The sequence below is a fragment of the Eumetopias jubatus genome, unplaced genomic scaffold (assembly GCF_037043125.1).
Source record: "Eumetopias jubatus isolate StellerSeaLion01/CBP00866 unplaced genomic scaffold, mEumJub1_p1.0 scaffold_7, whole genome shotgun sequence".
Taxonomy (NCBI): domain Eukaryota; kingdom Metazoa; phylum Chordata; class Mammalia; order Carnivora; family Otariidae; genus Eumetopias; species Eumetopias jubatus.
Window position 1 is genome coordinate 35,494,965 of NW_028274813.1, and position 24,510 is coordinate 35,519,474.

General features: G+C 44.8%; 1 protein-coding gene across 1 annotated transcript in view; it reads right to left on the bottom strand.

The window, feature by feature from the left end:
- Positions 1–24,510, bottom strand: part of FNTB (farnesyltransferase, CAAX box, subunit beta) — a 61,610-nt gene that overhangs the window by 19,248 nt on the left and 17,852 nt on the right. The window contains exons 3-7 of the mRNA XM_028116363.2: positions 18,377–18,449; positions 16,170–16,261; positions 7,767–7,913; positions 7,583–7,666; positions 2,796–2,882 (exon numbers count right to left, since the gene is read on the bottom strand). Coding sequence (XP_027972164.1) covers positions 2,796–2,882; positions 7,583–7,666; positions 7,767–7,913; positions 16,170–16,261; positions 18,377–18,449 — 483 coding nt within the window. The remainder of the gene's footprint in view (positions 1–2,795; positions 2,883–7,582; positions 7,667–7,766; positions 7,914–16,169; positions 16,262–18,376; positions 18,450–24,510) is intronic.

The window sequence follows — 24,510 nt, forward strand, 5'->3', positions numbered from 1 at the left end:
GGGCTCCCCGCTCAGCGGGGAGTCTGCTTCTCCCTCTGACCCTCCCCTTCTCATTCTCTCTCTCTCTCTCAATCTCTCTTTCTCAAATAAATAAATAAAATCTTTAAAAAAAATTCCTTGCATTTCAGCTTAACATCAAATTCAATATCCCACCATTTGACATCCAAGGAAACTATGGCATGGAGAAGAGAAATAACTTGTCCAAAGCTACTAAAAGTGACAAAACTGGGATTCAAACCCAGGTAGTCAGAGTTCCGTGTCTAGTAAGTGCCTAACAAACCAAACCTCCTGCAAATACTAGCTACGCACTCTGGACAAAACACACAGAAACAACTTTTCCCGAGGTCTCAGTAGACTGAAAAGAGGCAGGCGGTTTCTGGTGGGGAATTAACGTTTGGAGCAGACAACAGCAGGCAGGCAGGCTCCTCCCTCCCCCACCCTATTCTTTTCTTCCCAGCTAGCCCTGAGGATGGCCGCGGTCAGCCAGCAGTGGAAGCACCAGGTCCGCCGGGTCAGTGGAGGGCAGCCGAAACAAATAGACAGCCCACCATTTTTCTGGTAAGAAGAACCAGGCTGACAGAAATGGGGGAGGAATACCAAAAAGAGGAGAGCCAGAGAAGGAAAACTCCAAATTCCGTGTTTAAACGTCACTGACGTTTCTACCTGACTCCGGAGCACACATGCACTGGGCAAACTGAAAGCAGCCTGTGACCCAAGAACTGATCAAATTGCTGAACCGATGCCCAGTGCACGTGCGACAATCCACACTTTGGGTCTAACTGAGTTGCTGCTAAAACCAAGCCATCAACACTCTTTAGAGCAATCTAACAGAATCCAGTCTCTACAATATAACACCACCATGTCTAAGATACAACCAAAAATTACTTGACATATGCAGAATCAGGAAAATGTGACATGCCAACTCCAAGATATCCAGATGTTGAAATTACCACACAAGAATTTTAAAGCAGATTTTATAACTATATATTTACCTCAGGAAGATTGAAAAAAAATACACTTGTAATGAATAAAAAGATGGGAATTCTTAACTGAGACAGAGAAAGTATAATAAAGATCCAAACCCAAGCAGGTTAGCTCAAAAACCTATACTCTCAATCTCTAAACTATAGCTACCTTACCAGTGAGAATTACATGCCAGGTCTTCAGTAAATGTTGGTTATTATTATTGTTAGCCTTTTCCACAATGACACTGGAAGCCAAAAGATAATGGAGGAATGCTAAAAAATGCCAAAGGAATACAGTTTATACAGTTTCCAATTTAGAAATCTCTAACCAAATAAAATCTCAATCAAATGTGAGACTAGAATAACTATAATGCACAATCTTAAAAATTCACCTCCTAAGTGCTCTCTTTTGGGATCTACTGGAGTGTGTGCTTCATTAAAACATGTAAGTAAGCCAAGAAAAAGGAGGGCAGAGGCTTCAACAAAGGAGAGAAGTGAAGTGAATTTCAGGCTGAAAGGAAGCTTCTGGATGCCTGCAGTGCAGCAAGCTGAGAGCAATCTGTCCAGACTGAAGCAGGAGGGCAGGGGGCTCCAGGAAGGAAAACCCAAAATACACACACACACGAGAACTGATACATTACCTAAAGTGTTTGACTGTTTTGAAAGTGATTTTATAGCTCTGGCAGAAAATTTGGGAATAAATTCATGATGTATACATTTTAAAAAAGAGGTGATGATTAATTCCAGGGAAATAAAAATTATATAGGAAAGTAAATATGATCATAGTTTACCATCTGATTTACCTGTAAATTATATTTTCATAGTAATAGGTACTACTTTGGTAAGAATAAAAATGTAAAAAACAAAATAATAAAGCTCAGATATCATTCCGTAATAGTACAAAGGTATCTACTATACCTTTCCTTTTCGTTTTTTTAAGTCACAAGATACTTGAAGCATCTAGGAAAGTATAGCAAATAATATACAGAACGTACATGTACGTTAACACCTAGCTTTAATTGAGTCATAAACACTTCGGGTCTTTCTTTTATTTTAAAGAAATGAACCATTACAGATACAGCTGAAGTCTCCTATGGAGATGGATAGACATCTCCTGATTTCATTTTCTCTGCTCTCCCCGAGAAGTTACCACTATCCTGAATTTGGTGCTTGTTCTTTCCATGCATGTTTTTATATCACCACATGTGATTCTTTCCATAAACAATATAGAATTGTTGTGCATGTTTTCAAATTTTAAGTAAATGTGCTAATCTGCATGTTTTAACACCCTTTATTTTAACTCAGTGTTGTTTTTGAGATTTATCCATCTTGATACATACAGCTCTGGTTCGTTCATTTTAACTGCTATTTTATACTACAATGTGACTATACCACAACTTGCTTCTCCATCTTGTGCTTATGAACATTTAACCTGTTTCTGGGTTTTTGCCATTACAAACAAGTCGTATGTTTGTCTCTTCCATGCAGGTGTGTGAGCTTCTGTAGGTGTGGGGTTACTGGGTCATTAGCAAGGGCATCTTCAAGGTATTACCAAGTTGCTCTCCAAACTGGTTAAATCCATTTAGATACCAACAAGTACTGTTGGAGGAAGGTTTTGATCCTTGCCAATCTACACAATACAACGCTGAAGAAAGTTTGGAAAAAAAAAGAAATCTTTTGAAGTATTTTTGAAATGCACAATGCTACAATCCCAATCCATCTTCTCTTGTAATTTTTATATTCCCTTCCACTCCTTCTTCATTTTCTTTATTTTCAGAATCTTGACCACCTGCTTTCTAAGAGGCCAGGACAAATCCCGGCAGCTCTCACCTTGCTATCCATTCGGCAGTGCCCTCAAAGAGGTCTGGAGTGATGATGTTGGTCAGAGAAGCTACGGAGGCGGCACAGTATGCACTTCTGGAAGGACAGAAACAGAGGTGGGTAGTGTTAAACTTTAAGGAAGGGCTGAAATAAGGTTTACTGAACTCGGGCAGACTGCTCTCTCTCTGCCTGGTAAGCTGTAATCCCTTCTTGGCACTTGGTCAGTGCTCCTGGGTCTCCGACTGAGAGCTTTGACATTCTGTTTGGATAGAGTTGCTCACAGCGTGACTTCAGTGAAAGAACATGACATTCTAGTCTCCCTACCTCCACATGGTCAAATCTACATCAGAAGAAATAACAGCCACATCAATTCATGTCCAAAGTGAATTTAGCTCTTCTTTCAAAGACCTATCATGGTTCCCAAACTTCTGCAGTGTCATTTGGCTATTTCTGATATGCTCATTCATTCGATGTCAGTAATGTTTCAGATCCAGGATTTCTGTTTATAGCATGGACACATTAAAGGTCAACTATATATTTTTTTCTGCAACAAACACTCCAAAGCAGAGCACTAGACCCTAATGGCTGCTTAGTCCAGAAGAGAGGAACAGGAATCAATGAGTCCACTTAGACACTTTCCTTAGGCCTTTATAGGGAGAAAAGAGCTTTGATTTCCAGCACCCCACCAGTACGTGTACACACACACACACACACATACACTTTTAAATGAAAAAGAAAGAGAACTTTTTTTTTTTTTTTAACCTTATCCTACTTGATTTGGTACAATTCTTGCCATTCCATCCTGCCAGCCCTAATTCTTCTCAGGACACATTTTATTTCAGCTTCTCCCTCTATTACAGAATATACCTACAAACTGTGTTTTCTTTCCTTCTACACCCTTTTCAAATATCCAGCATCTCAGCTCCATTTTACGATGAAGACAAAAACTGTTTGTTCTAATTCTGCTTACAGATCCCTTTTCTAAGGGCTCCTAAGGAATATAAAAGGGAGGAAAGAGGAGGGCCTAGTTTCCACGTCGTTCAATATGGACATAATTACAAAGCCAAACTTACGAGGTATTCCAAAGAAATCTCCACAGAAGCTGCGAGCGTTGTTATGCTCCAGCAGCCTTTTTATCAGCCTGCTCACACTGGACACGGAACGGCAGATGCTGAGTTATTCCAGCAGGCATCAGAAGCATGCAAGAGTCTTGCGTGCCAAACATTATCACTGACCATAAGCTAACCTCAGAGGTTTGATCTCATTTCTTTCAGATTTTGAGCCTCTCAGAGGGGTTCCCCAGTATTTGCTCTTGAACCTTAACGTAATTTCTGAGGTAGGGAGGCGGCCAACCATGTAGTTTGCCTCTCACAAACGGAAGAACTGAGAGGTGAGGCCAGAAGCCACTAGTCCTAGATCTCACGGGGCGGGGGGGGGGGGACACAAAACACATCTTTTTTGTGCAGTTTCTTCCTCTCTCCTACTATTTGCTCATCACATCTCTCAGATTTGTTCACTACTCTCCATCCTCTCTGCTGTCCCCCAAATCCAAGTCACCATTACCTGGATCAAGCTCTTGCCTGGTCTTCCTCCCTCCGGCCCTGAAGTCAGAGGACTTTGACTAAAACACCACAATCTATTCACTGCAACTAGGAGAAGTTCTAATAAAATGCAGATCAAATCACATCATTCCCTACTTAAAACTGGTCAGTGGCTTCCCATTGCTCTTAAACTCCCACTTCTTAAGATTTCAGGACCCCTCAGTCTGGTCCCAGCCCGTCCTTCCAGCTTCACTTCTACTGCCCACGAGGCCCTCTATACTTTAGCAACACAAAACTGCTTTCCTGAACACACTCTATGCCCTGTCACCTCAATTTCTGCAAATGCTGGGTCTCTGTCTCCCCCCTACCCTCACAGAATGCTCCAGATTCTATAACCTAGATTAGGAGGTCAGTAATAAATAACCTCCTTTCTTGAGAACTGAGAAAGGATGGCACTTGCTAGGAGTTCACTGCGGTCTGATCACCTGTGCCATAAACCCCTGAACAAGCTCATCCCAGAAACTATCAGGAATCGTGACACACAGGAAAGATCAAGAGGCCACTCTGTCTAACCCAGAATGAGACCTGCTAGCCTCCAGATGCCCAAATGCACTCCCCCAGACACACACCCCACCTGTCACTGCTGCTTCTCTCCTGGTCAAACCCACTCAATAAGCACTCTGGAGTCCTGGCTGACACTTTCCGGCAAAGGACAATTAAATACCAAGCAAGAAATGATGGAACTGGGATACTAGAAACCAGGCAAAGCAAGGAGGCGTTGTGATCCTATGCAAATCAGAAGCATGGCTGAAAGGAAGCACATTACCAGAGGAGCTTATAGGTGAGATACAGGTGAGTACAGGTGCGATGTGGCTGCAGGGCTCTTGGGTGGTACAGATCGATTTTACTGGAGAAGTTTACTAGCATTTGTCTAGCAGATATAAATAAGAACACAGAAAAAACTCATGCTGGAACTAATAAGCTAGAGAATAATCACATCTGAAAAAGGTATGTGATACAATGCCAAAGCAACCTGCCTTTGCCTCATAATGTCAGAAGTTTTAAAAAGCTAAATTTTGAGGTTGTGCATATTCAGTTGGACTATCTGTAGAAGAGAAATGAAAATCTAGTGTCTGTGAGGGGGGGAAAAACTTTTAACTTTTTCCTTAAGAAGAGTGAACACAATACTGCTTTTCTTCATTAGTTATATTGGCTTTGTTGGCATTTACAGGGTTAAACACAAAACAACAGGCCCCAAATGGAGTCACTTATGCTAAGCCCCACCTCACCAAACTGAAACTTAGTAATAGTTTCAGCTCTCCAGAAATGAAGTCTTAAACCAGTTAATCAGGAAGCACCTGATCAGCACTGGTTAGGTCATCTGCCTGATAGAACCCCGCTGTCCCCTAAAGGAAAGTAACCTCGCAATAACCCACCTGTTTGCCTAGTATAACTTCCTTGTTCTTGGTCCCTTCTGCCTATAAAAGTTTCTATTTTGTGTAGCTCCTTGGAGCACCTTTCTATCTCCTGGGTTAGATGCTGCCAGTTTGAATAGATTTTTGCTCAAATGCTTACATTTTTTTAAATATGCCTCATTTTATGTTTTAACACCAGATACTGGGGTAGTATGATATAATAAAAATATATATTTGGTCTTCTCCCAGATTCCTGGTACAGCGCTCCTAAAACCCTTGGAATTTCCTGTGTGACAGGGGTGACAGGAGAGTCTCTAGTTATTCAGAACAAGCCCTGGTGAAGCACACCCGCATTATGCTAATGAGGTGACTCCTGGAGGGCGGGTTGCTTGCCAAAGGAACTGACCACATGGTTAGAGGGTTGGAACTTTCAGCCCCACTCCCCTGAGGAGAGGGGCTGCAGATCAAGTTAATCACCAATGGCCAACGATTTCATCAATCATGCCTACACAAGATAATTTCCATAAAAACCCTAAATGACGAGATTTGGGGAGCTTCCGGGTTGGTGAATGCATCCAGGTGACTGCCCGGAGGGTGTCATACCCCAACTTCATGGGGACAGAAGTTCCTGCCCTCTGGACCTTTCCAGACCTTGCCCTATATACCTCTTCATCTGGCTGGCCATTTATATCCTTTATAATATCCTTTGTAATCAAACAGTAAGTAAAGTGTTTCCCTGAGTTCTGTGAGCCCTCCTCGCAAATTGTTGAACCTGAAGAGGGGTCATGGGAACCTCTGATTTGTAGCCAAGTCAGACAGAAGTGTGGGTAACATGGGGAAGCATCTGAAGTGGGGGTGATCTTGTGGGACTGAGCCCTTAACCTGTGAAATCTGAGCTAAATCTGGTTAGTTGGTGTCAGAATTGTTTAACATGAGGAAAAAAAAACACACGTTTGGTGTTGGAAGTGTTGTTAAGAAACCATTTTTCCAGTGGAGAACAGATTTTTGGTTTGAATAGACACGTTACATGATTTTTTTCTCCCCCTTTACTTTCAAACCAATAGTTAAGCCAGAAAATTAACCAACTTGTGTAGAAGCTAAACACATTTACAAACAAGGTAATAGATGGCTTTGCTATAGAAAGCTCGAAAAAACATATTTCTCTGACTAAATAATCAGAATTTGGTATAAAATTTCAATGATCCACAACCTTTGAGAAATGACTTAGTCAGTGAATTCCCCATATGCTTCAGTAATCTCCTGCCAGATGAGTGAGCTACTTGCTAGGTACATTAGATCATTCTAGAGTGAAATAATAATTTTGAGCCAACCGGTTCTAATCAGTTATTGAAATTCTATTTCCCTGCACTCTACTGGCCCCCAAGGGTTTTTGTACCTCCTAAAGCAACTCTCATACAGGTGATAGACATTCTCATGATTTCACCAAATTCATTCAGAAAATATTTACTAGGTCCCTACTGGGCTTCCTTCTCCCTTCCTATCCCAGAGAGATGAAAGATTATATTACACTATACAGTTATTGTATGTTATGGTATGTCATTTTCTACCAACCAAATAAGTTTTTGATTCTTAAAAGCATTTGATTTTGTTCCTGTCTTATATTTTGACATTTACAAAGAAGTCAAGGGACAGTGACACCTGAGGACATCTGTCTCATGTTTGCCATGATTATGAACTGTGTCCCTGACATGTCATTCTATGTGTCATTCTGTGAGACAAAGCAACAGATTTTCCGTGTTGTTCCTTGGGTTTGGCATCTCCAATGGCAGATAAACTCCAGAATCTACTAATGGGGCAGCCTGAGAAAAACCCTACTCACCTCACATCCACCTCACCTCCAACATGCATGAGAAAAGAGCCATCGGGTTGCTTCAGTGAGTACAAATACTGAAGAAGCTTCTCTCTAAGGAACAAACAGGTGGGAGGCAGGAGACAGCAATGGTCAGTGCAGTGTCAGCAGGCGGGGGCCCTCTGGGTGTCCTGTACTGATGCTTTGGCTGTACCTGTTAATGACGTCATAGGCCTCCTCAGTACCAATGATGCAGAGCGCATTGACTGCTGCATACGTGGGTGCAAGATGCGGGTACTGGCCAGGACCCCCTCCAAAGCCACCTTCTGGACTTTGACACAGCTCCAGGAACTGACACACGCTAGGTACACAGCCAAAGGGAAAACCAAAGTCAGAGAGCATTCATTTCAAAACATCAAATTTCACCAGAGTCCATGACTTTCCCTCAAAAGAGAAAAAAAAAAAAAACCTCTCCTCCCAACTACTGAACATATATTGAATATAACCTCTGAAAAGGGCATCTCTACCCTGCTATTTTGAATGCCCTTCTTTCTGAGTTTTGCATTTAAGGACCCACCTAGCTGTGAAGCAAGGAGAAATCCGGGCAGAGACCAACAGCTTTTCATAGAATTGGGAGTAAGCCTCATGCCTCTTGACAGAATCTTTCCCATATTTTCCCCTCAGCTTGCCATGCTAGATCTGTGGACCCAGCCCCTTCTCCTTGCCTCTGAGGTCCCTAAATTGAGTTTTGTCTAAGTTGTGATGGTGTCCAACCTCTGCCCATGCTAACCACTCTGGTCTGGAGCCACCACCTAGGCCTACCCAGGATATTTAAAGAGATGTCTTCTTACTCCTGTTGTCACCTAAGCCCCAGGGGTTTCTGACTTTTATTCCTACTACCACCAAGAAAGAAGCTTCTACAATTGCACTACTGGGTATTTACCCCAAAGATACAAATGTAGGGATCCGAAGGGGCACGTGCACCCCAATGTTTATAGCAGCAATGTCCACAATAGCCAAACTGTGGAAAGAGCCTGGCTGTCCGTCAACACATGAATGGATAAAGAAGATGTGGTGTATATATATACAATGGAATATTATGCAGCCATCAAAAAAATGAAATCTTGCCATTTTGCAGTGATGTGGATGGAACTAGAGGGTATTATGCTAAGTGAAATAAGTCAATCAGAGAAAGACAATTATCATATGATCTCACTGATATGTGGAATTTGAGAAACAGGCAGAGGATCATAGGGGAAGGGAGGGAAAAATGAAACAAGACGAAACCAGAGAAGGAGACAAACCACAAGAGACTTAATCTCAGGAAACAAACTGAGGGTTGCTGGAGTGCAGGGGGGTGACGGATAGGTGGCTGGGTGATGGACATTAGTGAGGGTATGTGCTATGGTGAGCACTGTGAATTGTGTAAGACTGATGAACCACAGACCTGTACCCCTGAAACAAATAATACATTATATGTTAATTTAAAAAAAAAAAAAAAGAAGCTTCTAATGAAGTCTGCCTCCATGGTTAGGAGAACAAAAGAGAAGTGGACTTCTATCACGCTCACCTCAGTTGTGGCAAACGTCAGCACTGCTAACTCACATCACAAAAATGCATCGCAGCCTGTAGGCTTTTGGAGAATTTTTCACACTAATCCACAGAGGCTCCAGGTCCCCCACTGAGGGAAACCTCCAAGCATGGCATCAGGTTGCCCAGAAGTTACATTCTTGTCTGAGGTCAAACCAAGGGAGCCCCTATTTATCCAAGGTCCTCTGAAGTTCACCAGGAAGGGGTGCCCCAGGAAAGTCCTGGTTATTGAGCTCTTTCCCCACAACTCAACCGGGATCACAGGCTTCCAATTCGGACAAGCCTCCGTTTAAGAGAACAAGCTGCAAATCTCTGCCCTGGTGCTCAGGCAGCCTTCTTCCCCTGGACTCTTTGATCTCATTCTTTCTTATCTACCGCTGACAGAGAAACCACATAGAGTCTAGCTCATCTCCCCTAGGGCACAAGCTTATTATTGCTTTTCCACATAATATCTGATGGCTTTTGATTTCAGACCTTCCATTATCTCGCAGGGATAGCAATAGAAAACACTGCTGACTCGCTACTGGAGCTCTGAAGTCTTCACAGGTTAAAAAAAAAAACAAAAACACACACACACACTCCCTTCAATCTGCACCTCTGATTTTACTGCAGGAAACACGAGGATTGAAGTGGAAGTTGATCAGCAGAGAAGGAAGACGGTACTGTGTCATATTTGTAATAGCAATTAATTTTCACTGAGAAAATGAGTTTGTTCCTAACATATTTTCCAAACCTTCATCAATTCATAGCCTATGTCCTGGAAACAAATAGCTAATAAATTCATGTCCTGACAAAGGCTGGCCGCACTGGCATTTTTCTGTATCACAAAAACAAAAGTTTTAGTTGATACAGAACTTAACAGCACATTAAAAAAAAAAAATGAAAAGAAAAAGAGCCACCTAGCTATCCATTCTCTTTCCCAACTCCCAAGATAGAATCGTGCCAAATACAACACCCCTGACCCTGTAGCCTCATGTCTGGAGAGCCGGGATCTGAATGTACCAGACACCTTTAAATCATCCCTCCATGCCAACCTCCCTCAGCTGACATGCAGCATCTGACTGGCCATGGGGCTATGCTGGGGAGCAGGGCTGGGCTTTTCTGGACTCTCAGACGCTTCCATTTTACAGAACATTCTGCTCCAAAGGCTTTCCAACTCACACCTTAAGGAACTGGCAAACTGATCATGAAGCTATGAGCCGTCATTAGCAGAGTTCTTAGCAATTCTGAAAAGCAAAATGTGAATTGAGACTTCTATCTATAAAAAGGGGGAGGAAAAACTTATCTTAAAGACCAGAAATTTACCAACTAGTTAAAAAAAAAATCACAAGCAGGAAACATGGTGCAAATACCAAGAGTGCCAGACTTTGTGAAGAACAAGTTCTCGTGCATCATTCGTTTAGTCATATGACTGAAAGGGCGAGGAGACCTGTTTGCTTTCAAGTCAGCAAGGCGTTTCATTCTAGCTGACGTGACAGCTGCCAACAAAGTGGGGGACTATCTTTACGATTAGGGATTTTCAAACCCAAAATGTGTGTATCACAATCACCGGAGAGCGAGTAGAGACAACAGAGATGCAAGAAATAAGCCTGGGCCTCCATATTTTTACCAAATTCCCAGATGATGTGAACACACACAAAGTTTGAGAATCACAAGTCTTAGCTGAGCAATCACTTAAGGGATGTTTTTTTAAAAACCCAACACCCAGGCCACATCTAATACCAATGAAACCAGAATCACTGAGGCTGGGACCCAAGTGGCCATATTTTTTAAAATTCCCATGTGGCTCCAATATACAGCCAAGTATCGGTGCCTCTCAAACTTGAGTGCACGTGGAAATCACCTCAGAATCTTGTTAAAAATGCAACTCTGATTCGGAAGAGCTAGATGGGCTTGAGTCTGCCCTTTCAGCAAACTCCAGGTGATGGTAATGCCACTGGTCTGGGGAACCACATTTTGGGGAGCAATGAGAAAGATCTGTGCTGTCCGATAGGTAGTGACTAGCCACATGAGGCTATTTAAATTTTAAACTAAATTAATTACATTAATGTAAACTTTAGCTCCTCAGTCACAGAAGTCACACTGCAACTGTTCAATGCTACATGTCCCCAGTGGCTCTCACAAAATAGAGAACATTTCCATTATTGTGGAAAGTTCTATTGAACATCAACGCTCTCTCATTCAACTATTAAAAAGTATGTGAGACCTGTAAGAAGATCAAGTTCAAAGCAAGAGTATTAATGATTTACCGTCAGCCTCATAAGGGATTTACTTGGACTTTGAGGTGATGGTTGAGGACTGACCTAAAGTGGCTGATTCTGGGCATCTCTGTCACCAACTTGGATGAAGTACTCTAAAGCATGTACAGTGAACAAACTAGTAATTCCAAAGGAGCAGAGAAACACCTCCAAGGTGAGAATTAAAAGTCCAGAATATTAAAGAAATCAGAAGCACATAAGAATAGAACAAATAAAACACAGACAAGTAACAGATAATACACTTAGGGATGGCAGGAGTGGGGGATGAGTAAAGCATATAAATATATGATGGGAAAGGACTGGGAATATAGGAGAAAAAGAACCAGAGGGTAGAGCCCGTGAGCTGTGAACAAAAATGAGAACACTTGTTAAGAGCATCATAAATGCAGTGCTGGGGGCGCCTGGGTGGCTCAGTCAGTTAAGCGTCTGCCTTCGGCTCAGGTCATGATCCCCGGGTCCTGGGATTGAGCCCTGCTTTGGGCTCCCTGCTCAGTAGGGAGCCTGCTTCTCTCTTACCCCCTGCCCCTCCACGCCGCTTGTGCTCTTCCCCTCTCACTCCTCTCTCTCTCAAATAAACCAATAAAATCTTCAAAAATAAATTAATTATTTAATACAATAAAATTAACTAACTAAATAAATAAAATAAACACAGTGCTGGTCACAACGGTATCTGGCTCAAGCCTCCATTTTCTAACTCAAAGGAAGTTTAGGTTAGAGTTGTAAAATTGGCTAAATATTAAAAATATTAAAAGGCTTAATATTATAGGCAAGCACAGTGAGGAAGCTACCCAGAAAAATACCTCAAGCACGCAAAGAGTAACTGTACAAACTTTCTGGTAAAGAAATGAACACGGAAGCTGAACCACAGCAGCAGAATTTAGGTCAGATTTAAGAAAACCTTCAGCACCAGAACAGGTTACTGTGGACAGACTGACGGCCTAGAAGTTACAAAGATAAAGCTTTAGAAATAGCAACAGTCATCCTTGAGCAGGATGGCTTGGGAGGGGAGGCCAATACAAGACGGATGTGTGGACACTGGGCTTCCTCTAGGACGAAGTCTTTCCAATTTCATACCATAAAACAACTTGAGCTTAGCGCCAAGGAGAGAAAGTGCTCCCCGAGCGGAGTCCGGCAGCGAACGGGTGAAAGGCAGGTGGGCTCTGCAACCAACCCCAGGAGGCCAGTGCTGCCTGGAGAGTCTGACACGTTGTTTGACTTCACCAAGCGCAGCCATCCGCTGGATGCTGCTGTTCTGGAACTATGGTCAAAGCTGAAGTTGGTCATTTTAAAGCAGGGCTTCTCCACCTTGGCACTACTGACATTTGGACTGCGTAGCTGTTCGTTGTGAGAACTGTCCTATGGAGGGTATCTGGCAGCACCCCAACTTCTACCCACTGCCCAGCGGTGCCTGGCCAAAAAATGCCTAGGACACAAAGGACAAGATGAGGTATCTTCATAGAAAGGCAAGGAAACAGACAAATTATATTTAAAAATTAAAAGGAAAAATATTTAAAGAGCTACCCAGGGGATCAGCTACTAATAACCTTTTGAAAGGGAAATAGTAAAACACTGACACACGAAAATTGAAATTTAATACTTTGAAAAACTTGGTAAGCAAAGAAGTCCTAAAACAATTAAGTGAAAGACCATTTTTAGATCTTACAGAAGCTAAAAACCTAACTTTAACAGTGCAGTGGTCCCCCTAAGACTTCACTTTACTTTGTGTGCTACGTTCAAGTAGTTTTCAATAACAAAACATGGGACTGTCATTGAAGGATGCTTCCTTCCGGGCTTAGATCATCAACAAATGTACTTAGTCCAGTTCCAAGATATTAACTTATTTCGGGTAAACACGCGCAAATTTGTGGATACGGTCTCTCAAGAGTAGCAAGCTAAATTCCTACCTATGAATATACTATTCTTGAAAGGTCTGAGACTAGCAGTAAAAACCTGGCCTTGCTGGCTTCAGTAGGCAGTCACAGCAGCTGAAAAAGTGATTTTGTCCACTAGAGGGAACTCAGCCTGCCATACTGTTCCCTAAACAAATAGAAGCACAACACTGAACAAAATAGGAAAGAGAAACGTGTGTGTGCGTGTGTGCGTGTATGCGTGTGTGTGTGTGTGTGTGTGTGTGTGTGTGTGTGTGTGTCACCTGCACTAGGTGGCGGAGTGGGAAAAGAAAGGGGCAGGAAAATAATAATACTCCAGACCTAAATTCTGCACCTTAATGAAGAAGTGAACAGAAACATGACCACATTTTCTTTGTGCAAAATAAACAAAAAGGCAATAACCTATATCAGATTGTCTTTTTAAAAAATCCCACATTTTTACAGAAGTCATTAAGATTTCTCTGTATCTTACCAAAAATAATTTATTTCCTTATTTGTCAAAGCTACTAAGCTCGTTGATAACAGATATTACCTGCACCTAGAATTAACTGTTTGCTAGGCACAAAACAAAATTCATTATTGGAAAGTCTAAGTAATTCTTTAAAAGTCTGTTAAATCAATGCTCAGAAGAACCACAAGTAAAGATTTTAAGGCAGCTGGGAAGCAGAAATTCTCATTCACTATCACGTGGTTCTTGAAATTAGAACAACTAGCTTTTTAGTTCTAAAGCATTCTTTTAAATACAAAACAATAAAATAAATAACATTTTAAAACATGCAAATACCCCACCATCCAGAGAAAACTACTACCAGGTGGGCATATCTTCCGGTTTTCTCTATGCATGTAACTGGCTATATTTTTAATCTACAGAAGTTGAATTTTTTTAACTACCTTTCTTCACTTAAATCATGAACACCTTTCTACATAAATGTATGCATTTTTAAAGATTTTATTTATTTATTTGAGGCGGGGGCATGAGCAGGGGGAGCGGCAGAGGGAGAGGGAGAAGCAGGCTCTCCGCTGGGCAGGGAGTCCGTATGCATTTTTACAAACAAATATGCACTTCCTATGTATCCATTTTTATTTAAGTATAATTGATACATAGCATTTTATTAGTTTCAGGTGTACGACACAGTCGTTCGGTATTTGTATATATTGCAAAATGATCACAGCAAATCTAGTTAACATCTGTTAACTGCAATTTTTAAATGGCTGCGCAGTATTTCACCGTATGCACTGCACCATGTTTTACTTCAGCTGCAAACACACTTTAACACATCCCTCCTGTGGATAGTGGGGTCGGGTCCAGGTGTTCACTGCGAAAAGCCCTTTAAAGGGGGTCCTCTCTTCCTGTCTGACGTTGCCATGGAAGCCACTCCGACACTCCTTTCCTCAGCAAAGCCTTACCTATACCACACCAAGTCTACAACCTAGAACAAACCCCAGACCGAAGCCGACCCAAGTCTGACCTGCGGTCTTCCTCTTCAGGAACTACGTCCTCCTAGGGCACACCTGCTCCTCCCCGCCCCCAAATCCTCCATTTCTTGTTTTCTTCTCTCATGTGCACCTCTCCCATTCCCCTGCTGTACATCCTGATAGTGTATCTGTGGGGGAGAAATTTCCCAAACACTCCACAACCCCCAACTGGTATTTCAAAAACACATGGGCCTTTGACAATTAAATTCCTGTTATTGCAGAAACTGGGTCCAATTCTACTTCCAGAGCTAGAAGCAATTAGGCTTGCAGCAGCGTTGTAATAAGGACAATGCATATTTTTCCTCTCCCTCAGAAAGCAACGTACACATCACAAGGGTTAACTGCCTAATTCTTTATTATCTTCCCCATCCACAGTCATCACAAGACACCCTGCCCAGGAAGGCAAGAATGAGAGGTTATTGTTAAGACAGAATGAATGAGACAATGTGTGGTTCTGTTCTTCTGACCTGACAGTGTGACCCAGGCAGGGGCACTGGGACCGGGGTGGGGCCCAGGCCAGCCTCCAGCATCCTCATGGGGCCGGCGCTGTGTGCTTCGGGAAGATGACCCCGGCTCACGGGCGTTCCCTCCCGGACTCCTCTCCCTCAGGAGGACCAGGGGAGCAGATGAACTCCAGATGTTTCCAAGGGAATGTGCTCTCTCTCTCCGTCTCCGTGAGAACTGGGGCATCGGATCTGTCCCTGGCTGCCCTTCCCTACCCCAGGTATCCCTAAGACTGAAGTGAGGATAAGGGGGTAAGGTTCTGCTTTAAAATATAAATTGTGATGAGCTTCTAAGGATGAGGTGCCACAGTCATCCCCAGAACACCATCTGTACCAGCAGTCCGGGGAGAATCTCATTTGCTTAGATTTCTACTCATAAATCAGAAGTTTAAGAAAATTGTGGGTCAAAGTATCTGCACACCAAGAGTGTAACACATCTAATACCATCAAGAGCTACACTGTCCCCCAGGCATTGGTGGGGAGGGAGGTCTATGGAGGTGTTTAGGGAAGGAAAAGGCGTTTTTGTTCATTGGGTTGGCACATGCTTCCCCACAGAAGCTATTCAAATTCATACTGTACTTTCTGGCAAAATCATGTCTCTCAGAATTGATGATGAAGAATTTTCTCAAAGACCAGAGCAAGAGCCAAAAGAAAAGGCCATAGAAGAAACCAGAATCCTTCTCTTGGGAGTTCAAAGTCTTGTTCTACCCACGAGCTCACAATAGGCTTCTAAAGTGGAGGAGTTTCAGGAAGTTACTGGGGTCAAGGGGAGGGCAAGGGTATCTTTGTAGCCTGATGTGTTTTTCATTCAAAATCAATATAACAGAAACAAAACAAAAAGAACCCCCGACTCAAAATGGAATTTCAAAGAACAGCCCAGATTCCCTGAAGCTGGACTCACTCTGTGGCCACCATCTGGGGGACGGGTTCATCTAGCAGTTCCAAGCTGTGGAGGATCCAGTAGCAGAGCCACGGGCGGCTGGCATCCAAACACTGCGAAAGGCACAGGGAGAGAACACACCCCTTATTCAGAATCATCCCAAGATGCTGCTGACAAGGCGACATCTGGCTCACCCCAGATGCCTGGAAAGGGGGAGGAGGGCACCCTATGAACAGTAAGTGAATGAAGGACGCTTTGCTTTGTGGCCCCAGTCAGCAGCTGAAGTGACCATATGTGCAGAAAGGACAATGGGACAAAGAAGTTCACCTTGAGCCCACTAGGTCCTCCCCTGATAGGCGCCTCAGGAAGGCTCAGCAGAGGGGTACCCACACGCCAGGAAGCTAAGTGATGCTGCTTTCTCAGTGTAGACCCAAGGAGATCTAGGCTCTCAGACAGCGATTTCCTGGATTAACTCATCCACCGATTCAACAAATATTTGGTACCTTCTTGTGTGTGCCAAGCATTGTATTAGATACGGGGGGCACAATAATGAATACAATTTAGTTCTTACTCTTGAGATGCCTGGGATATAGAATGTGTGTGTTTATCTGTAGAGGAAGAAGGCTCTAGACAGGTGCAGTTAAACACGAGTCACCTTACGGCTTTCTGGAACAAGATGGCACATAACACACGCATGCATGAACCCGAATAACAATATGCGCTACAATGGGCAGGAGCAGAGTCCAGACAGAGCACATGAAGAGCCTAATTCTGCCTCAGGGGCTGGGAAAGGCTTCCCAAGGTGACGCATGAGGTGCTTGGGATCCCAATTCAACCCATAAACATGGATAGAGCATCCAAGGCAGGCAGGCAGGTAGTCGTCCTGCTCCCGTTTTCCAGAGTAAAAGTATATAAATGAGATCCAGGGAGATTAACTTTTTCCAGACGACAAAGACCATCAAATGTCAGAGCCGAGACAAGAAGCCAGGTTTCTGGACTCGCACTCCAGCGCTCCTTCCATTGGCCCAAGCTGCCCTCTTCATGAATGTGCTGACCGTCCCGAGCTGCGGCTAGGCCACCACCTGGGGAGCTGTGCATGTGGATCCCGCCATGCGCTTCCGAGATGACTTAATCCTGCGACTGACCTCCGTCAAGTAGTAGGTGAGATAAGTAGGGGAGAGAGGGCATAGCAAGCTGCAGCACTCCATTCAACTGTTAGCTGGTACAGTATTAACCATATCGGGGCTCACTGCAGCCTAATCAGTGAGGACCCCCGTCAACGGTTGAAAATTTTGACCCCAAAGCCAAGTCTAGCCCGTAGGCATGTTCTACCTGTTCCCTGTAGTGTTTTGTTTTTTAAATTAGAATTAGTTGCAACGTGTAGGCATTGGGAGAGTCACACAGGAACCTGGATTTCTGGCTTAATTTGAAAAAAGCGAGCGAGAGAGAGATCTGGCCAGCCTGGGTCTGCTGGAACAGAGGGAAAGCACAGGGCCTCGGGTGTGCCTCCGTCTCCCTCCCACCTGCCCACTTCTCTTATTTACGCTACCTGCTTGGGTCTACAGGCGTTTCAGCTGGCCAATCCCTGCTGTAAATAATCAAATGCAGACCCCCAAATAAAAAGCAAATTAAAAGCAGGGCTGCTGTGTATAAGGTGAGGCAGGAAGATTGGAGCCCTCCTGTTCACATGCATCCCCGGCCTGCCACCTTCCCAACACCGTACCCCCTCCTCCACCACCACTGCCCTCCCTGAGGCCCCTCTGTGGAAGCCCAGGGCTCTGAGGAATGTGATTTAAAATGCACTCTAAATGTGGGCATTTTTACAGTGTTCAACTGTGGAAGTCCTCACTGGGATTTATACACTGATCCTTTGGCCGGCATAGGAGTTAGATCCGCTTACAGGGCAAAGGATTAGGGATGGACAGGAACTGCCTTTTAGCCAGGTGACAAGCAGTGGCCAGGAGAAAGCACGTGAACCCCTCACCACAATCTAAGGTACAAGAAAGCCCCACCCCATGTAGGGTGTCCCAGGGGAGGACACGACTAGCGAGCTGGTTCTGCCCTTTCAAGAGTGGGAGCGCCGGCTCCTGCGTACCTGGCTCCTGCCGCAGCCACAGGGATCAAAGAGTGACTCTGCAGCAGGTCTGGCCCCTGAGTGTTTCACATTCTAACAGAAAAAAAGGACCATCTGGCTGACCATCCGACTGAGCTCCTGGCAGCATGCTTACCTCATAGGCGTCTGTCAGCTGTCGAAGCCCTCTTTTCAGATAATGGAAGTGCTTCTCCCTCTGCAAAATCAGCCTGGAGAGACAAAGAGCTTGAAAACCCAGTCTTATGCTTCTGCTTCAGCCCCACTAGAGAACACACGTGTGCACGTGCACACACTCTCAGCTTCAGGACAACCCCCCCCCACCCTCCATGGTCAACAAGTAGATAACCAGCATCTTCTTTAGCTCCCAAGGGCAGCTAAACCAGACAGAAAAGGCCAGCACCTGACTGTCCCTAAAGTGTCTGAAAAATGTGCTGGCCAATGCTTTGGGTGAGTTCCTCTCCTTCGTAGTAGGTGACTTTGGGCTAAGCAAAAAGCCACAATGAACACACACAGCCAGGCAATGACAAACCATCCAGAAAGCTCCTCCAGGGTCTAACTGTGAACAGACACCTTGTGGCTCCCCATCCTGTGAGTTTAATTCCAATCTGAGCCTCACCACTTCCCTGACTTGGTGAGCCTCTGTCATTCCAGTCATTTCTTCTAGGGTTACTTCTCCGAGGTGGGTCGTTTGTACCCTGCCTGCTCCTCAGTTGTGTGTCTGTGACTCCCTCCCTGAAATTCCACCTCCTACGTGCTGACCTACTGCCCTGGCCGCAGGATCTTATTTGTATGCTGCAGCCAGTTGGTCTCCTTGGCACTCATGTCTGTAATTTGGCTGTAAGATGGAATGTGCCGCCCATGGCCACCTGCACGGGCAAGGCCAAGGACAGGGGCTGCACTTCTTGCTGGGTCTCACAGCAGAGGCCTGTGTGATTGTGGGAGGAAGGCAAAAAGAGTGGCCAGACAGTCCCCGTGCTTAACTAATTCCACAAATTAAAAGAGAACCATTCTCTTTTCTAGGTGATCAGTTCAAAAACGATTTATTGAACTCCCTCTGTATTATGCTCAGAGTAAGATCATTCACGTAGTCTTTACCTCAAAGAGTCTCCCAGTTCAGTACTGGAAATGAGTTAAAGACACAAGTGGCTACAATGTGAAAAACAAATGGGTAGGTTTCATAAAGGAAACACAGATAAAATACTACCCAGACTCTAAAGGGAAGGAGTGGGGGGATCTCATGAAGAAAGGAATGATCAGGAAAGGCTGTGCGGGAGAGGGGGATACGAGGTGGGTGGCCCTGGTAGAGGGAGAAAATGTTCACAGGTAGAGATGGTGAGTAGGGAGGAGACGGTAGCCAGAAGGAACAAAAACAAAAAGGTTCAGACCAGCGCTGTCCAAAAGAACTTTCCTCGATGATGGAAATGGATCTGTGCTGTCCAGTAGGCAGACACCAGCCATGAGTGGTTACTGAGCATGTGAAATGTGCTAGTGTGACCGAGGAACTAAATTTCAAATTGTATTTAATTTGAATTAATTTCAGTTTAAATAGCTACAGGAGACACATGGCCACGGTATTGTGCAGTGCAAGTATTAAGTGTGCAAAAGAGGTGGGGATCTGGCCTTTCATTCATTAGGAATGAAAGAAGAGTGGTCAAAAAGGCAACCTAAGCCCTTTTATAGGAGTCTGGAATGCCACCTGAGGATTTCCTACTCAATTTAGTAGGCAAAGGTAGACCCTGAAGTTTCTCGGGTTTTTTTCCACTTAAGCTGTGTTGTTGTTGTTGTTTTATTGAAGTAGAGTTGACACACAATGTTAACATTAGTTTCAACCTAGTCATTCAACAAGTTTATGCATTAAGCTATGCTCACTCAAGTGTAGCTACCACCTATCACCATATGATGCAATTACAATACCATTAACAATATTCCTTTTGCTGAGACTTATTCATTCCAGAACTAGAAGCCTGAATCTCCCACTTCCCTTCACCCATTTTGCCTTCCCTCCATCCTTTCCCTCTGCAACCACCAGTTTATTCTGTGTATTTATGGGTCTGTTTCTGCTTTTTGTCTGTTCATTTGTGTTTTAGATTCCACATGTACCTGAAATCATATAGTATTTGTCTTTCTCTGTCTGACTTATTTCACTTAGCATAATACTCTCTAGGTCCATCAATGTTGTTGCAAATGGCAAGATCTCATTCTTTTTTATGGCTAGGTATATTCCACTGTATATATCTACAACACATCTTTATCCATTCATCTACCATATGCTTCCATATATTGGCTATTATAAGTAATGCTGCAATAAACACAGGGGTGCATGTGTCCTTTCAAATTAGTGTTTTTGTTTTCTCCGGGGAAATACCCAGTAGTGGAATTACTGAATCATATGGTGATTCTATCTGTAATGTTTTGAGGCACCTCCACACCGTTTCCACAGCAGCTACGACAGTCTGCGTGCCCACCAACAGTGCATGAGGGGTCCTTTACTCCCAAATCCTCACCAACACTTGTTATTTCTTGTCTTTCTGGTTCTAGCCATTCTGACGGGTGGAAGGTGAAATTCTGAAGGTTTTGAGCTGAGAAAAAAGGTGACCCAAATTGCGCTTTAGAAAGATTATCTGGCAGCAGTAGGTATTCAATATGTGTTTACAAACTGGGCCAAGGGAAAACACTAAGTGTGGAGAGAGGGGAGGTGGGAAGACGGGGAAGGCGGTGCTCACAGTCAACCAGGGCAGAAGTACTTCGAGTACTTAGGGCTCAAATTAGCACGGTGACCCATGGGCAGGTGGGCTGTATGGCACAGGAAGTATACTGAGGTGATGATGTCAGTCGCACCTCTGGAAACACATGTTAAGACTCAGGAGAGGGCCCCAAGCGACACAGACGGACTAGGAGTCATTTATCTGCACAGATGAAGGTGACGGATGAAGCTGCAAGAGTAGAGGACAAAGCAGAGAGAAGAGCTTGAATGCTGGGCTGGGGGAAGACCCATCCTTCCGGGCTCAGAGGACAAGGAACCAAAGGAGAGAATTAAAGAATGTCACGTAAGTGGGAGAAGGACAAAGGCAATACCGTGTCACAGGCAAAACAGCCAGAGAGAACTCCACGGAGGTATTTAACCATCGCAAATGCTGTAGCAAGACTGAGGAAAAAGAGAACAAATGACAAAGTGGCTGGTGACCTTCGAGAGAGTTCAGGGAGCCGTGAGCAGACTCCAGAGCATAAAGAAGAGACGGCCAGACTCGATGTCTCTTTCAAGGAGGTCCAAGGGCTGGGACTCTGAGCGCCCCCTGTGTGCAGGCTGAGTGTCCCGCAGTGGGGTGGATGCTGACTCCGCTCCCTAGAGCTGCGGCCCAGAGGCGGACACAGACAAGTCCATGGCAGCGACAGCCTCAGCCGAGAGAGAAGCGTGGTGGCTCTGGGAGCACACGGCAAGGCACGCAGGATCAGAACAAACTTCCCAGAGGACATAGCATTGCGTCAAGGAATGAAGGAGACCGGAAGGACACGAGTTAGCCAGCCAAAAAGGAGGGGATGGGGTGGGTGTTTCAGGAAGGGAACGACGCGGCACATTTGTGTAGGTTTAGTTCAGCCAGAGCAGAAGCACAAGGTAGTGAGCCGTGAGAAGTCAGCCTGGAGAGGCAGAGAGGTACCAGATCACGCGGGACTTCTAAATGCATCAGTAGTCACTGTGCTATCAACATCAGATGACCCTTGCAAAGTCTATACTAAGTAAAAGAAGCTGTCACAGAAAGACCACATGTTGTATGATTCCACTTACATGAAATGTCCAGAAGAGGCAAATCCACAGAGACAGGAAGTAGCTGAAGTGGGTGCCAGGGGCTGGGTAGGAATGGAGGAATGGGAGGGTGATGGCTAAAGGGGACAGGGTTTCTCTGTGACGTGATGAAAATGCTCTAAAATTAACTGTGGTGGTGGTTGCATAACTCTGTCCATATACTAAAAATCACTAAATTGTACACTTTAAATGGGTGAATTGTATGATATCTGAATTGTATCTCAAAGCTGTTACCAAAAAAAAAAAAAAAAGGCAAGTAAAAAAAAATTTTTGAGGCAGCCGCTGAAGTATTTTAGGCATGGGAAAGACATGGTCAGATCTGCATTTTCCAGATCCCAGGAGCTGCAGCACGCTGACTAGGTTGGGGCGGGGATAAGACTAGTGGCAGGAGACCAAACCCACAACCCAAGCGTGTCTGTGATGTGTGTGAGGGAAGAAAGACAACAGACCGGCAGCCTGAGGGGGCACCGGGGGGAAGGCAGAGGACAGGTAAAAACTGCCTGAGAGCAAAGACGCTGAAAATACAAGTGCCCAGAGAAAATCCACCAAGAACGGTCCCTAAAGAAGAGGGAAGAAGGGGGCTGGGGTGGAGAGTTCAGTAGGAGAGATGAGTCTGGCAATAAGGATGGATGCTCCATTCTCAGAGATGGAACCAGTGGGAGAAAGTGTGAAGTTAGACAAACATAGGACTTGGAAGTGGGGAAGAAGGAAGCTCACATGGGACAGCCTGGAGTTTCTCAGGAGGTAGGGGGCAAGACGGGTCACGGGGGCGAGTGTGTTAGGGAATCTACAAGAGATGAGGAAGGGGAGCACAGAGCAGTAGTGAAGGCCCAGATAAAGCTTGTAGTATAACTTCTGGTGTAGCCACTCAGCGGGCAACGTCACATGGCTTTTCTCCTCGGAAATCTTGCTGGGATCCTTCAGCAGAAGCAGGGATAGGGATGCCATGTTAAGGACTGGGAGGAGAGGAAGAGCAGAAGGGCGGAGGCGGGAGCGACCTGAATGAGAACCGGGAACTGGTGACAAATAGCTGGTGAACCATGGGGGCGCAGGCTGAGAAGCTGGGGGCGGCCAGGATGGGAGTGCAGACGAGGAGAACCAGGGGTGTCCACGAGACCGTCAGTGAGGGCAGGCTGAGAAACCCAAGCCAGGTGAGGGCAAGTACAGAATCTGGAGGCAGATCGCCTGACTTCTAACTCTGAAAGGACCCATTCACAGTGCGGTTTTCTATAGGTCAATTCTTTCCTATCGAAGAAACAATCAAAGGAATTTGAATACACCAAATACCTTGAGAGGCTAAGCCACAGAGCAGAGAAGGGAGAAACAGAAGAGAACACTAGCCACCTCATTTGGAAATATGAGGCAAGACAGTGGTTAAGGGGTCCTGTAAATAAGAATTTGTGATCCTTAGTACAATGCTAGGGAAAGGGACCAGGTGAGAAGGGGGGTGCACTTGTTGCAACCGCCTGGCCAGTCTGCCTCCCTAGTCCACTACCTTGCCACTCTGAGGAGAGCTCCTGCCTGGCTTCCACATCTGTGCCCCACACAGAGCAGGCTCTTGACATCTATTCGTCAAATGAACAGAAGGAAGAAAAAAGGAACACAAAGTCAGGCCAGTTTCTGACCAACCTAACGAGACTGTTCTCCCTGGATATATGTTCCTTCGATTTAAATGAATGACAAACCTCCAGGGGAGTTCAGGTTCACTTGGAGAGGGCATGGGGAGGGGTGACTGGACTAGCTCAGAGGTCTGCTCCTCCAGCTCTCACGCACGTGCTCACACCCTCCATGCTGAGGAGACCCGCCCGCCACAGGCTGCCCTCCCCTATGGGACTGAGAATTCTGCGAGACCCCAATTACACACCTAAGCAAACCTTGCCTCTTACTGGGAAAACAGAAACAAGAAACCTGGAGAAGAAACCCTTTTCCTTGTCTTCTCCACAGTCCTCTCACTTGACAGGCAAGGGGCTTTTCAGTCACTGCAAAGTGACTGACCTCAGGGGCAAATGCTTTTCTGCCTCGAGGTGGGTAAGAGATCTTGCCTCAGGATACCTGGCACCTCACCTGTCCAGAAACAAACCCCTAACTGAAGGGGGCCTCAGTCACCTTTGCTGCAGCTCTGGCTTGGGCCCTATGGGCAGGCTCCCCCATAGCGCCCTCCTGGATGAACCTCACTCACAGCCAGGCCCTAGCAGCCCTGCCGGGAGGGAACTAATAAGTTCCTCTAGCTAGTTTCATCTGAAGACCAGCCATAGGCAAGAAAACAGAAATTCTACACAGACAGCATTTCCACAAGGGAAACTATTAGCTTTCATTTTTGCCCACTTAATCAAACACACACACACACACACACACACACACACACACACACACACTCTCTCTCTCTCTCTCTCTCTCTCTCTCTCTCTCTCTCTATATATATATATATGCATATTAGCATTAGGTTATTCTAAAATCTCGCAAAAGGT